This window comes from Ambystoma mexicanum, chromosome 2q (assembly GCF_040938575.1).
Source record: "Ambystoma mexicanum isolate Mex_15411 chromosome 2q, UKY_AmexF1_1, whole genome shotgun sequence".
NCBI lineage: Eukaryota > Metazoa > Chordata > Amphibia > Caudata > Ambystomatidae > Ambystoma > Ambystoma mexicanum.
Genome location: NC_090924.1, coordinates 947,102,705 through 947,119,564, shown reverse-complemented (window position 1 = coordinate 947,119,564; position 16,860 = coordinate 947,102,705). Strand labels below are relative to the sequence as shown.

General features: G+C 42.4%; 1 protein-coding gene across 1 annotated transcript in view; it reads left to right on the top strand.

The window, feature by feature from the left end:
- The window catches only part of DNAH11 (dynein axonemal heavy chain 11), a 4,227,155-nt gene that overhangs the window by 1,676,527 nt on the left and 2,533,768 nt on the right, over positions 1 to 16,860 (top strand). Inside the window, exons 23-24 of the mRNA XM_069648254.1 lie at positions 20 to 178; positions 2,159 to 2,281. Coding sequence (XP_069504355.1) covers positions 20 to 178; positions 2,159 to 2,281 — 282 coding nt within the window. The remainder of the gene's footprint in view (positions 1 to 19; positions 179 to 2,158; positions 2,282 to 16,860) is intronic.

The window sequence follows — 16,860 nt, the reverse complement described above, 5'->3', positions numbered from 1 at the left end:
CGCAATTTTTTTTGCTTAGGAAATATGGTCATTGAACAAGGAAGTGCGCATTTGGGATGCTTACATAGGTTTGGATTTGATGATCAAGAACTTGATGACATCTCTGCGGGCAGTGACAGAGTTACAGAATCCTGCCATACGGGACAGACACTGGCACCAGCTGATTAAAACAACAGGTGTAAGTACTGCCTAATGATTAATACATTAAAGATACTGATTTTTTACAATCTACTGTGCTATTTGTTTGAAATGCAATATTAAACCACTATGTGAAAAATACAATTTGCTTTGAAAATCAATAAAAATGAGAATCCCTGCAGCTCCAAAAGCTTTAGCCTACTGCCAAAATCTACCTAGGGAGCAGGATATACCGTCAAGTGAGGGTTCCACGTAAAATCTTCATAATAGACCACAAAATGTGACTTTCATGTTGTGAATTAACAACAAATACATTATTATATTGTATTTTATCCTTTAGAATATAAATATACATTATTAGGCCACAACAATATTCCCTAAATTAGGACTGGTCTCCTACGATGCATAAGGGTTAGGTTTCTACTCCATGGGTTGTTTTTGTTCTATGAAGTTGAAACTATCTTATCTCTTTACGAAGGACTTATCAATGAAATTGATTTGCCAAGTAAGGACATCAATTATATTAGACTACTAATTTTGCATAAGGTGTAATGAATTACATTGTTTGTAACAACTCATTTATTGCATGTTGAAATATGGTTGGTAAGTATGTTTTAATTGTATGCAACTAAGACTATATAAAGTGATTAAAACAATTAATATAAATATGAATATGTTAAACTCGTTTTTAGTATGTATTAAAATTCTTTGTTTGACAAAAAGCTTTCCAATCATGGATTTGATAGCCATCTCTACATTTTACTCAATGTGCCACTTGATTATTGGATATAAAGGATAGTAATCCATGTTGATTATGTTTAATATCTGAAAAGGTTACACACAGACACACACGCATGCACACTCACACACACAATGCAGAAAACAGTGGTGATGCTTGTACATTTTCTATTGTTAGCAGATCATGCTTTCAAACCACACCATTTCTATTTATAATTATGGTAATTGTGGTTATGAGTCACGTTGTTCGTGTGGACTGTCAGGTTTAGACAGAGCTTAGTTTTCAGGGGAAGGTGGTTAAGTTCTTGAATGTGGGTCAGTTGTAAGAGTCAGACGAACAAGATGATTGGGTAAAGGGGAACAGATTTTGGATGAGGGAGAAGGGTAATTTTTTTGAGTGAGGCCGAAGAGGAATGGAATTTGACCAAGGAAGTGCCGCATTTTGATTTCGAAGGAAGATGCTTTAGTGAAGGGAAAGGGTTTTAATGAAGGGGCAAGACCTTTGGTTAAAGAGGCTCTCATCTGTGGCCAGTGGAGTCAGGACTTTGAGGGAATGGGGTCCGTTCTTTGAGTGAGGATAGTTTTAAGTAAGGAAAGTCATGCTTTTGGCAAAGGGCTATGCTTTTTTGATGAGACAGGACAGATGTTTTGGTGAGGGGGTGATTTAGCATAAGGACAGTCATATATGTAGGAGAAAGGGATGGTATGTTTTGGGTGACAAGGGTTGGGTTGCTGAGCAAGGGAGTTATGTTTGGGTGTGTAAGGATTGTCAACATTTAGGGCAAAAGGGTTGAGGTTTGTAAGTGTGACGGCCAGATTTATGGGGATAAAAAATCAGTTTTTGGAGCTGAATGGCCAAGATTTGTGTAAAGATGTCAGAATAGATGGGTAAGCTGGTCAGGCATTGGGTCTGAAGGGGCCAAAACTTTAGGACAGGATGGCACAGGTATTTGGTTCGCTAAGGGCCAGATATTTAGGGCCGGGGAGTTCAGTTACATTTTCAAAAATGAAGAGTTGGCTAGCTACCATACTTCATGTCCCACTGTTTTCTTGACTCCATAACATTAAGCTATCCTCTAATGAAACTGTCAAAATTAAACACAATTTGAATTGTAAGTATGGTGTACCATTGCAAAGATGCATTAATATACGTAAGGGATTTTGATATATGTTTGTCAAACCGAGTACATTGAAGAGATTTCTAGAAACTAAACACCCTAAATAAACAGTGCAACATTTTAATCTGCGAGCACTATTTTTTACCTGTGGCCTGTTCTTGCAGGTGAGGTTTTCAATGAAGGAGGATACAACATTAGCAGATTTGCTTGATTTGCAGCTGCATAAGGTAGAAGACGAAGTCCGCAATATTGTCGACAAAGCTGTGAAAGAGATGGTAACTGAGAAAGTGAGTGTAACCTTTCCTTATATGTCCTTCTTACTTAAACAAAGCTTACAGTTAATAACACAGTGTGATAATCTTTTTAGGTGTGTACTGTCAATCAATGAAATTACTTGTTTATTTGAAGCTGTTAGGTTCTGTAAACAATAATCAAGTACATGGAGTACCTTATCAGCATATTGCAACTCACCTAATATAGGATATATTAAATTTGCTGAGATATATAATCAATGTAGACTCTATTTGGATTTGCTTTAAAATCTAACATGCAACTCCTCATGTGTTGCAAAACATTGTTTAAACAGTTTGATAAAATGCATCTAAAATACGTTTTCATTATGTGCTTTGAAATAAATTAGTAAGGGCATGCAGATACTTGTTCACATGGGTAAAACTCAAGCAGTGCACAAATGACACATTTTACTATAAATAGTTCCTTGTCAATTAATGGCTGTACTATATCACAGAAAACTATTTTACATGCAAGGCAATTGAAAAGCTTGTCACGGCTTTAATTAAGTGTTGCAGTGACAGTTGGAATTCTGATCTCTGCTGGTTCAACCAGCAGGCACTGTGACATCAGAAGTGAGGAATAATAACTGATTACAGAGCAGTTGTGATGTCATTTTCATATTACAGGTCAGTTGTGATGTCACAACTAGCCTGTAACAAGAACATGATTACCAGGCTTTTATACGGATATTGCAGGCTGCCATGTATTATAATAATGTTAATAATTATACTAATGAGATGACATGTAGTATTATATATTTTGTGGTATATAATAAATAAGTATTATATATATTATGGTTGTTATTATAATCTGGATGGATAACATGGAATTCCTGTGCTCCCCTAGTGGACACATTTTCTGGGCCATCTGAGCTTTGTAGCAAGCCAGAAGAAGGACTCGGAGCAGAAGACGTGTTTGAATGTAGATTTTTTTAAATCAAAAAGAATATGACTCCCTGAACTGCTACTAAAAGGGAGTGCCCTTCCTAACCACTCTAAACAAAAATGCTTGTGTATAGTCAAAAATAAACAAATAGTCCTTGGTCCAACCCTATCCACTAAACTGGCCCTACCACTTAGTAAAAATGTAAAAGAAAATAGGTTGAGTGCACTACACTCTGGGCTCTACATAAAAGGTAACTGCTTGTCCCAGGAATCCCTCCTGGGACTGGATCCTATGGTTAGAACTAAATAACAGTTCTTGGAAAAAAAAAAACAGTTCTTGGCTGTCTATCAAAAGTTCCTCCGAGTGCCCCAAAGTTCAAACAAAAGGTTTCAAGTTCCTGGAAAAACAAAATGTCCAACCTTCTTTAGCTGTAGGGATATTTCCCTGATCCCTTTGCACTAACTTGATCAATCTCTCTCAACTTCAAACAGCTGTCGGGCGCCTCCTTGCTCCTTGATATCTGCTTTTCACTCTGCTTATTGTGCCCCTGTGGCTCCTTTGGGTTCCCCTGACCCAATATATCACTTAGTTCTTCAGCATTCCTGTGATCACTCTCTGCTTCTGGCTATTTTAGTTTTCTTATGTTTCTGGGACCCTTTTCATGGTTTAAGCTTCTCGGACTCCTGTACCCCTTTCCCATGTCACATGCTCCCTCTTCTCTCTGGCCCCTGATTCCGTTGTATGGGGATAGTGCAGTCCTTCCCTCTTCCCCACTCGCGCTCTCTTCTCGTATCCTCCCTGGGTAACTCACATACTTGCTGTGATGTGGTGCTTGCTCTAGTGAGGGTCCATCTCATAAGGAATGGCAGCATTATCTGTAGCAGATTTTCTTCCACAGTGGATTCTATTAGTCTTTGTGTTACGCTCATCTCGGATATCTCTTGTGCTCTTGTCGATTCTCGGTTTAAACAGAGGACCCAGTCCTCCCTTCATCCATGGACTCAGTGTCTGTTTGCATGCTCTGGGCCCACCACATCCTGTGCATGGTCATGCCTCCATGCCTGCTTCACTTCAGACGGCCTTTGGCTCTCAGGCCTTTCGTGCCTCTCCGTCTAGAGGATGGCCTCTCTCACCTCTGAGTATTGCCTCACTGTTGGGTTTAATCTCCTCCATTCAAGGGTTGTTGGCCATTTATTATTGCTCTGATATTCAAAAGGGGTTTATTGATCACCACTGTCTGTCAACCATGTAGAAGTTCAGGATTACCTTGAGCCAAATATTTAGACATATTGTCAGTAGTTCTTACTCCCATGTAGGCAAATAATACCTTAGAACTGCCAAGGACCACCATGGGAATGGGAGTCCTTGTCCCCAGTGAGGCTGTGTTCTCCCAAACCCCCCAAAATGGGTTTTCTGAGTGGGCTCACACCCTTCTCCTCAAAGGGGTTGCTCACCCTAGGGATGAAGGGATGAAAGGATGAATTCTCCAGGTTAATCACAGATGGTATGGCTCAGAAATGTCAAACTAGGTCTGGAAATTGGCCAATGAGGGGGAGCTATGTGACTCCTTTTGGTAATCGTTCCATGGGCAGTGGTCACTGAGATTTGCCACATGCACTGCTCCTCCCCTCACCTATGAAGCAACTGACAGATGTGGCCCAGGCACACCAACCCTCCCCTCCCCCACATTCTTCTGCCCCCATGCTCCCTGCTCCTTGCCTAAAGTGGGTGCTGCCATCATGCTGCACTACATGTTTGCCAGCCACACCTTTGAAATGTGGCCCGGTCAACACCCCCCAACCTCTACTCCATTTCTTTGCTGGACCACACCCGGGAGATGAGGACCAGCTCCATTTAACATTGATGCAAACACTAAGAGTGTTGCAAATAAGGCACAATATGAACTGCAACTCTTAAGGTTGGTTAATCATTATGTCTCAGAGACTAACTTCGCCACCTTGGTTCATGCCCTAATAATACCAAGGATAGATTATTGTAATTCCTTGATGCTGGGGGCCAGTAAAAACACTATCGGACGCTTAGAGGTTTTGCAAAACGATGCTGTGCGGGCTGTCAAGAATATACCTAGACACAAACCAATCTCCGCCCACAGCAGGAGTATGCATTGGCTCCCCGTCAAAGCACCTATCTATTTCAATGCACTGACAACAGTGCACAAATGCCTTTATGGTCAGGCCCCAGGCTATCTGTGTGTTAAGATCCACAACCCGGCCAGATTCACCTATCTGTACCAAGGAGCAAGCTGGTAAGAACAATGGGCAGATCCTTTGCCTATCAGGCCGGCCATTTTATGGAACAAACTCTTCCACTCCGAACAAAAGATTTTGAAGTTCAGGAAAGGGGTGAAAACTATTGTCTTTGAATAAATCCTTCCCCTGCTCACCCTCCCTTGACGCCTTCCATGCCTCCTCTGTCTTATGTTCTACGCCCTGAGCCTGCGGGCTCCAGTGCATTATAAATGGACAAATAAATAAAGTACATTTAGCAAGCCCCATCCGTCCAACCTCACTAAGTACTTCTTAATTTTTTTCCGAGAACCAACCTGTTCCAAGTAAACACCCTAGGCAGATTACCTGATTACCAGATTACCCACAGTCACACAGGTTGTCCCTAGTAGTCAAGATCACATCGATCAGTCACTAACACCTACCTCAAACGTTTGCCAACTCACCACTAATGCTATGCAACCTAATCTCTCCACACTCAGCAAGGCCCAAGTAACAACACACTATGCCTCCCTACCTTGCACCACACCCAATAGAAACAACAGACTCCGCGCAAGACTAGCCAAACTACACGATCCACTGAGAAGAGCCCTTCCGGCCTCCAACCTTAAAAATAACTACAAACCCAGCCCACGATTGCCCAGACAATCCAAATGGCTGACTCAAACTTCTACCTTGAATGTGAACACCCTACAGCTTAATAACTTCCAACCTAAAGTTTGCCCCACTGTAGACAAACGCATCCGAGCCAACAAAACTCCGGAAGCCCCTCCTCTCAAGGGAGCGCTCCTTAATGCTAGATCCCTAGTCGCTCATGCTACGGATATTGCCGATTTAATTACGGAAGGGAACCTGGATTATCTTGCAATTACGGAAACCTGGCTCCATAATGCAGCAGGACCTGCCCTCATGCTAGCTGTCCCTGATGGTTACACCATATTCAGACAAGACCGTGATAATGCACGAGGTGGTGGCATTGCTATTATTTCTAAAACGGCTCTCGGTCTCAGACTAGCCCCCACCCAGCCTCTACAATCATGTGAAACCCTCTCTGCCAAAATTCAGATAAACAATTCGCAATCTATTACTATACACCTTATATACAGACCACCTGGCCCTCTTGGTACCTTTGAGGAAGACCTGCATAATATAATTATGAACAACCTGAAACCTACCACACAACTACTTATATTAGGTGACTTCAATTTAGGATTCAACGACCAAACGGACAAAAATGCCACAGAAATAGCCAACACATTCAAAGCACTAGGCCTCACCCAAAAAGTCACTACACCTACACACCTTAAAGGGAGAATATTGGACTGGGTAGCGGACCTTAACTGCTCTGCCACTATTACTTCCATCCTGCCTTTAGCTTGGACAGACCATTCTCTGATCACCTTTCATTTATCCACCATCAGACCCACTCTACTGGCTCCACCACGAGCACCACCATGCCCAACCAGAAGCAATAAAAGCATTACGGTAGAAAAAATCATTCCCGCCATACTGCCTACGCTCAACGCACTGCCTGATAATCTCGACCCGAGCAGCCTAGTTCAGGAATTTAACAATATCATGCTCACCACATTGAATAAAATTGCTCCTATCAAACTCAGAACGAGCAAACCCATTGCCCACCTAAACAAATGGTTCACCCCACAACTCAAAGACCTTCGCACCTTAAAGAACAAAAGTGAAACAAATTGGAGACTTTGCCCCTCTAGTGAGAATAAAGCTAAATTAACTGCACTCTCCTGACATTACAAAAAGGCAATCTGCCAAGCAAAACGCGACTCCTACGACGAACGTATTGCTAATTCAAACTCAAGCATGAAAGAACTCTTCTGCATTATCAAAGAACTTGAGTTCCCTATTGCTATCCCAGATGTCTGCACCAAGGACAAATCCTGGTGTACAGACATACAACAAGCCTTAGCGCATAAAATTGACACACTTCAAAATAAAATTCAACTAAAAAAGAAGACCCTAAACTTACTGCACTCGCCTAACACTCCCCAGCCCAATGAGCCACCACCGGCACACAACACTACATTCCACTTCTCCAAAATGTCAATCTTAGAGGTAGAAAAAATGATCCTATCTTTGAAGCCCTCAAACTGCAAAGGCGATATCTGCCCTGCACAGCTAATAAAAGATGCTGCTAGAGAACTCTCCCCATTTATAACCAAACTGATAAATGCCTCATTTGCTACAGGTACGATACCCGCCAACCTCAAGCAATCCTGGGTGCTACCACTCCTCAAAAAACAGACACTTGATCCCCTCATTCCTACAAACTACCGGCCTATTACCACAGTCCCATTCCTATTAAAAATATTGGATAAGGCCGCCTACACTCAAATTCAGAAGCATTTAGAAGTGCACAAACTCCTGGGCAACAGACAATCTGGCTTCCGGCCACTGCACGGAACAGAGACTGCCTTAATTGACCTCAAGTCCCAAATAGACGAGTTGAGAGACAAAGGAAGGACAGTACTCCTGCTCTTACTCCACCTTTCCGCTGCATTCGACCTGGTCAACCATAAGGTCTTATGTCGGCAACTTGACTCTGCAGCTCACTTCTCCATGGACGCTATCAAGTGGATCGAGTCCTTCCTGAGTGAGAGGACCATGAGAGTCTTCTCCCCCTCAGCATCGGCCGATCCTACACCCATCCTATGCGGTGTCCCCCAAGGATCCTGCGTCTCGCCTACCCTCTATAACATCTTCACCAAGCCACTGTTCGACGAGCTGGACCAGCTGGGTATCACCTACACTAACTATGCAGATGATACTCAGATTCTCCTACCACTTTCTGGGGATTACGGTACGGACATGGGCCTGGTGAACAAGGTTTACCTTATCATCCAAGCATGGATGGCCACTCACTGCCTATGCTTGAACGATGATAAGACTGAACTAATAATACTGGGTTCGCAGGCCAATATCAAAAAATTAGGTCAAGAATATTCATCTTTCAATATTGACGGCAATACCATTAAAGTCTCCAAGGAAGTAAAAACCCTGGGATTTTACTTGGATTCCACACTATCCTTTGACAAGCAGGTCAAATCCCTTACCTCGGCAACGGCTTACACATGCAAACTTCTCAGAGCTGGTAAACCGTTCCTCTCTGACAATAGTTGTATGATCCTGGCTAGAGCTCTCATACTCTCTAGAATCGACTATTGCAATGCCCTCTACATTGGGGCTAACAAATCTACCATTCAAAAGCTCCAAACATTACAGAATAACGCTTTAAGAGCAGCCCTTGGCATAAACAATAAAACCCACACTTCTGCCTTGAGTCGCCAACACAAATGGCTCTCCACGTCCAATAAAATACTTCTAAAAACACTCTCCTTGACGCATAAAGCCTTGAACAATGCGGCCCCTAGTTACCTTATAGACAAACTTCAGAGAAGAACCTCTCTCAGACCAACTAGAAGTGGGAACACCAATTGCCTGAATATCCCCAAATACAAACTTACTACTATCGGGGGTAATGGCTTCACTGTTAAGGCAGCCAAAAGCTGGATTTCACTGCCCCAGGCGCTGAGAGCTGACCAACCATATCCACTCTTCAGAAAAAACTTAATAAAACACATCACTGCCTCCAACCCTTAGCCTCCCATCTCCCTCTCCCTGAGGACACTATCCTGCAATTAAGAAACAGTATATCCTGCTATATTCTTTCTTTTGTAAATATTGTAAATGACAAATATTGCAGCATGTGTATATGTAACCTATTGTTCATATTGTATATATCCTGTAGTCATGCAAAATTGTTTATCCTTTGATATGTTAATTCTGTAACCTATGTATATCTAACTATGTAAGCCTTGCATCTCCTTGTCGCTGCGCCCTTTTACTTATGAGTCTGGTGCGCTTAATAAATGAACAAACAAACAAACAAACAAACCTGCATTTTTAACACCTCCATCCTCCCACATAATAGTTATAATAGCTTTATGGACCACCCCCTCAGGGTTTAACACCTTTGCTGTGCTCATCATTACATCTTGGGTGTGGAGAAGTTATTTTGTATATCTATGCTGTGTAAAAATGTGTGCTGTGCATAGCAAATGTGGCCTACAGTAAACTTTATTTCATAAAAGTGGGATAATGGCAACAATTGCTATACAAAAAAGTAGGGCTGCATGCAGATATCAATAATTATTTCATATCTCATAAAAGAGAAAAAAATGCATACAACCGCCTTAATGTAAGATCACACGTTATGTTTTATAACTTTCATTATATAAAACGCATAAAATATAATTTAAGAAATAAATACATAGACCTACATTACAAAGAAATAAAAAAATGACAATTTAAAATATTGTAGAACAATATGCCAAAAATGATAGGTGCTATTTGAGTTGACCATTACATCAGTACAGTCTCTCTTTGTACAAACAAACCTCTATTTGCGTGTGTTTTATTGAGAATTGAAATATTATATATAATTGTCCCAACTAACTGATTCACTGGTCTCCTTCCTTCATCTCCTTCTGAACTTAATTTATTTCAATGGCAATTTTCTGTCCTACAAGGCAAATAAAAAGAAACAACTCACTTCTTATTACCTCCAATCATATGACTCATCCCTCAAGCAGGTTAAAGCATTCAATTGAAATCTAATCCCCTCTGCATCTAATAAACCACATGTACCAATACGTCTCTCTCCTATAAAAAACATTGCAAAACAAACTCAAAATATGAATTAACCTGATACAGTATCTTTAAAAACATTGAACAACTACTGATAGCTCAAATTCCTAGTTATCGATCAAATTTGATAGGAAATTATTTTTAAAAGTCCTTCTCTTACCATACTGAAGTACCAACAAAGATTCGTTTTTTAATTAAACGTATGTGGTTTTATCACATTGCTATGACAGACAGAGCAAATGAAAACCTTTTACATCATCATCAAATCCTTCATAAAAAAGAACAATAAAATCATTATAAAGAACAGTAGAAAAGTAGGAACCACCACATCCACGTACAATCATTCCATAAAGCACAATTTAGGAACTGTGAAAATGTCCATAGCTTATCGATGTTCATGTGGCTTGGACCTCATCTAATGGCGGTTGCCATTGCTATATTTTCTTTTGGACACAGAGCACACTAGTTTTCTGTATCAACCCGTGAATGACATCATGGTGTTGCTGATGTCACTACGTGAACCACAACATATTATGTTGGCCAGCCAGAATCATATAAATTCGTCCACATACAAAATGATGGTTCACTTGGTGGATTCATATCATGTCGTGGATGGTGCACAGGAAAATGACTTAAAGGATTAAGGGATTAAGGGTCGTGGTCGTAACACACACACACTTTTGCTCTCATATGTATTCCAGGTTTAGGGGTTAAGGATCCCACAGACTGTGTTACTTGCTCTCTGGATAGCATTTGTAATTCTCTGTTTAGGGTAAGGAGTTCAGATTGTAAAATATGAACTTCCTGAGCAAATTCCTCTCAGTTGGTACAGTTTTGTTTGAAGTACATACATTTTCCATAGGAGAGGTTCAATTTAAAGCTTGTGGGATGATAATTGGTGTAATCTAAACGCGTATTCTTGTGAGTAGCTTTTGCGTACGCGTTAGTACTTAACATATTGTTCACACTAGTAGTATTCATAAAATCTGTCAAAGCAGGTTTTCACACTGCATATCATGGTGAATTTAATCTACAGCATGCACGCATGAATCCATGTGGCAAATGAGTTTAATGCAACTAGTAAATCTTTACAAATCATAAAAACCTCATTGATGTATCTTTTACGCAAAATTATGTTCTCAGATTGAGGATTCAGGTCTAAGAGGACATACATATGCTCATTATGAAGCCTGTATACATTAGCCACACTTGAAGCAAACGTTGAACCCGTACTGGTTCTTTTCATTTAAGCAAATAGCTTGTCTTTGCAAGTAAAACAGTTCTCACACAATGCTAATTTGTTCAGTTCCACTAGAAAGCCAGTGGGTGTTTTGTGAGGACTCTGGTCGTTTATCAATAACACTCAGTGTTTCTTTTTGTGGAATGTTAGTAAAGAGTTGATCAAATAAATGGAGGTCTTTATCACATTAACACCCTTTGATCCTATTATATGACGTGCATCAGTCTTAATAGGTGTCAGTTAAACATACAAAAGGTCTGAAAGTGATCAACACATCTTGATAGTGGTCCTAAAATTGAGCATATGCATACAGAACCTCCAAAATATTGCGGCATGGAATTGACCATTTTGCAGCATAAAAAGCAAAATTTTGTTTATTTATTGCAGCATTTTTGCTGTACATTTTTATGACTGGAGGCTTCAAGGGAGCAAAGCTGTAAGAGAGCCTGGGAGATAGAAAGACCTTTTGTATGCAGTCCCTGCTATCAATTTAATAGAAAGAGTCACAGATGTCACCAGCTTGACAGACCAGTTTATGTTTTGCTCTACTTTTTTGGTTTAATGGGTGTGCCTATTTTATATTAGTACCCGGCAGTGGTGTGATTGTGGCATCCAAGCCAATGACAAGTCTCTGAATGGGGGCCTTACCACACATTGAAGCCCCAGTTCTGAGCCTCCTCATAGCTGGAGGCTGCCATCTTCCCCAGCTGAATAATAAGGTAAGTGCTGGCCCATACCTGCCTCCCCATTCTCCCACCGATTACCCACTTTTCCACAGATTTCACCCCCTCCCATCCTTGCCAGACTTAGCTCCCGCTTCCATGTCCCTCGCAGGCAACAGTAGTGTTCCTGGTGTGCCCGATGCGTGACTTGCTGCCAGGGAAAGGGAGAAGGGACTAAATGTAGTCTCTTCTCCCCGATCCATAGCGCTCATTTTTTTTGTATTTTTGTATTTATTTTAAGTTGAGAAACAGTGTATGAGTCATTTCTCAACTTTGGTGCTCTGGCTTGTCCAGATGACAAGGATTTGTTTGTTTGTTTGTTTGTTTGTTTATTTATATTGCGTACCAGACCCAAGGGTATTTGGGCGTGAAGGCAGAAAGAGGGTTGTTCAACTTAGGTTACATGTTACAAATAAACAGGGGTACAGCTACGGTTACAATGCTGTAGACATGTGGTGTCAAAAAAATCAAAGAAGTATGTACAGTGAGTTAACAAGAATGCAGATGTGACAGGTAAATAGAGCAGAGCAAATATACAAAATATACATGAGATCCCAAATGACAGTAGGGCGAAGTTAGGCATCATGATCTTTTAGCCATTGGATCAGACTGGATCTGAATTGCTGGTAAGGGAGATGTTCCCTTAGAGCAGTTGGAAGGGAGTTCCACAGTTGTGCCGCTTTAACAGCAAAGCTACTCCCGCCAGATTTAGTAAGTTTGAATCTGGGTACTAACAAAAGGTTAGAGTTAGCTTTTCCTAAGGGGCGAGAGGCTGTTTGTCTGGTGAATCTGTCTATAAGGTATTGCGGGGCTGCATGGTTGAGGCATTTGTGTGTAAGGGAGGCTGTTTTGAGGAGGATAAGCCAGTTGGTAGATCTCTTAAGGTCTGATATGTGGGCATTTTTAGGGAAGTTTAGGGCGGCTCTCAGGGCATTATTTTGAAGTTTCTGAATTTTGGAGGTGATGTATTTGTTACTGCCTATGTAGAGGGCGTTGCAGTAATCTAGTTTCGACAGGATTAATGCCCTTGCTAGAATGACGCAATTATTAGGTGAGAGGAAGGGCTTGGCTGCTCTAATTAGCTTGCAGGTGTAAGAGGTGGCTGAAGCCATGGAATTCACTTGTTTATCAAAGGTAAGCGTGGAGTCTATATAAAAACCGAGGATTTTAACTACTTTGGCTACAGTAATGATGTTATTGTCAATTATGAAGGAGTCATAGTTGGGGCCCAGTTTTTTGATGTTGGAAGAAGTGCCTAGAATGAGGAGTTCAGTTTTGTCATCATTCAGGCATAGACCTTGGGCGGCCATCCATGCTTGGATGATGAGGTAGACTCTATTCACAAAGGCCAAATCCTTGTCATAATCTCCCGTCAACGTGATGGAGATCTGTGTATCATCTGCATAGTTGGTGTAGGTGATACCAAGACCGTCTAGATTATCGAAAAGGGGCTTTGTGAAGATATTGTAGAGGGTGGGAGACACGCAGGATCCTTGGGGTACGCCGCAAGTAATGGGTGCGGGGTCAGCAGCTGCTAGAGGAGAGAAGACTCGCATTGTCCTGTTATCTAAGAAAGACTGGATCGATGCGACTGCTTCCTGGGAGAAGCATGCTGCCATGACCAGATGATTGCATAGTATTGCATGGTCTACCAGATCGAATGCGGCAGAGACGTCAAGGAGTAGTAAGAGTGAGGTTGTGCCTTTATCTCTTAGTGTGTCTATTTGTGCCTTAAGGTCTAGGAGTGCAGTCTCGGTGCCATGCTGTGGTCTGAAGCCGGACTGTCGGACTCCTAGGAGGTGGTTTAGTTCCAGGTGGTGCTGATTTTGTTGGTAAGCTACTTTGTCTAGGATTCTCAGTAGGAACGGCACAGTGGTTATGGGGCGGTAATTGGTTGGGATGGAGGGGTCCAAGGTTTGCTTTTTGAGGAGGGGAGGACCCAGGAATGTTTCAGTTTGCTGGGTATGGTACCTGATGTGAAAGAGGCATTTATAAGTTTAGTAATGAAGGGTGAGAGTTCACGGGCGGCGTCTTTTATGATTTGGCCTGGACATGGTTCGCCCTGGCAATTAGAGGGTTTGAGGGTGAGGATGACTTTCTCGAGTTCTTTGGTGGAGACTTTGCGAAAGTAGAAGGGGGGGTGTCCAGAGGTTTCAGAGTCGGTAATGGGTTAGTGGTAGCCTTGGAGGGGGGGCCTTATGGGCGCTTTTTTGTTGTTGATCTTCGCCTGAAGCATTGTTATTATGTTGGCAAGTGCATTTTGTATGCCTGTGCACCATTTCTTGTCCTTGAGGCAGGAGTTGGGCGCTTGGGTGGGGGATTCTACTTCCTTCAGGATGGCGAACAATTCTTTTGTGTTGGATTTGGCTTGAGTGATACGGGTGTTGTAGGAGGTTTGTTTCGCTAAGTTGATTTCTTTTTTGTGGAGGGTGGCTAATTTCTTCAGGTTGTTTTTGTTGGTGTCTGAAGGGTCTGATCTCCAGGTTTTTTCGCTTAGGCGTTTTTTTTGTCTGATGTCTTTCAGTAAGGGTGTGATCTAGGTATTTATGTGTTGGCAGTAGTGTCTAGAGAGGCGAGCATCACTTCATTGTATTTTTCTACCATGGAGGCTAGATCAGACTGATCTGAAATGGAATCTAAGGTGGGGAGAATGAGGGTGATAAGATTTTCAGGAGTCATATTTTTTTTGTTTCTAGTAGGTGCAGTGGGGGCTAGGGTACAGTTGTTCATAAGTGTGGTGGCTTCTAAGGTAAAGGATACCATGTAGTGGTCGGACCATAGCTGAGGCATTATAGAGGTGATAGTAGTTGGGCAGTTATGTTCGGCAATCCAGTCGAGGGGCCTTCCTTTGATATGTGTGGGATCTGTGATCTTTTGGGAGAATCCTAGTTCCTCCAAGGTGTTGTTAATTTGTATGGCATTGGGGTCACGTGGGTCATTGAATCCAAGGTTGAAGTCGCCTAGGATGAGGCTTTGAGTGGAGTTTTTTAAATTGTCAGATAATAGGTTCGTGAGGTCTTCCTCAAAGGAGCCTATAGGGCCTGGTGGTCGATAAATCAGGTGGATAATGATGGTTTGATTGTTGGCAATGGTGAGTTTAGCTGTGAGGGATTCGCAGGAATTGGTTTTATAGGGTGAGGAGAGTCTTAGGGTTAGGTTGTTTTTGACAATTATAGCCAGGCCGCCATCTCTAGACGTGGTGTGATCCATGCGTATAAGAGAGTAATTGTCTGGGATAGCTAACATAATGGCTGATCCTGCTGCGGGATGGAGCCAGGATTCCGTGATGGCCAAGGAATCCAAGTTCTCATTTTGGATTGTGTCCGCTATTTCGGTGGCATGGGCTACCATAGAGCGGCTGTTTAACAAGGTGGATGGTAAATTAAGTAACAGCACCAATGCACAGGGTTATGCTGGATCAGCTCCCCAAGCCATGGGAGGGACATGCCGGGATTTCCATGGTGCAAGGACAGTGAAAGCACTGACAGGGAAGGCCACACAGACATCAGAGCTAAGGCGGATCACCAGCAAACAAAATAATGAAGAGACCAACTGGCTGCATTGATGAAGACCGCAGAGTCAAGACAATGGAAACAGCTGGCCAGGTTGCTGAAGATAACAAGAAGGGGAAAAGCAGGACAGGAGCGAGGATACAGACAAGAGTTTCTGCACTGAGCCCATGGAAGAGCATTGTCCCACTGCCTTTGTAGGCAGGCAAATAGCGGATGGCTGGTAAACTCGGTAATGGTTGCCCTGGCAACCCGAAGGGCATTGCAGATTGGACATGCACGAAGGGCCGAACACCGTCTCCTGCACATGTGCAGAGCTGCTGTAATGGCAGGGCCCATCACCACCGGAAGCAGTGCTGAGCATACCCGAGGACACCTCCAGTGCCGATTGTCACAATCACACTTTACAGTAAAGGAAGAGAGATCGACACTCTCCCCCGAACCACGGAAGCCGAATGAACTCGACCCTCCCACCGTGGTTGGCACAGACACCTGATATATAAACCAGGTGGCCACGTGGCAGCCAATGGGGGGAAGAGGGGTTAGGGAGAGGTTGTGGATAGTATGGGGAATTTAGGAACACCGGAAAAAGGGTAAAGAACTGCTACTTTGGATGGGACAGGGGAAACGCCAGGAAAGAACCCTACTCTGTCCAGCATGTAACACTGACCACGTATATAACCTGACTTCCTACCTAGTACACCTTACTACGTGTACTAACCCCTGTTGGTTTACAAGAAAACACATAAGCAAGCAACATGATGAAAACAAACATTAGGAGAACTTCCCATCATGATAAACAAGACACATGGCCCTTCGGGCAGCAAGCAACATATAACATAAATGATTTCCCTCCTACACTAGTTTACTGCACCAGTGAAGATTTGGTGAACTTGATAAACGTAATGTCCATGTATCATATTGAATCTTTTGTCAGTAAATAGTTCATTACCCATAGAGACCCATTAAAGATGCAGATTCACTATTGCTTGATACACACTGGGTTTGCCCAACAAAACCGTAAATGAGTGAACACCCTGGATTTCCCAACGCTGCAGTACATGAGCGTATACACTGTGTTTTCTCAGCACAACATTCCAAAAACGTTCGCCGCTACTTATCTTATGTCTGGGAGCCCCTCGGGATTTCCCAGACAAAATGCGACCCACTGTAAATCACTCCCAACAATGTAAGCAATCACCGTGCATTTCCCCGTACTTATCTTTGGTCTGGGTAGCCCCACGGGACTTCCCAGGCAATGACCGTAAAGCCGTGATCCTTCTCTGCACTCTC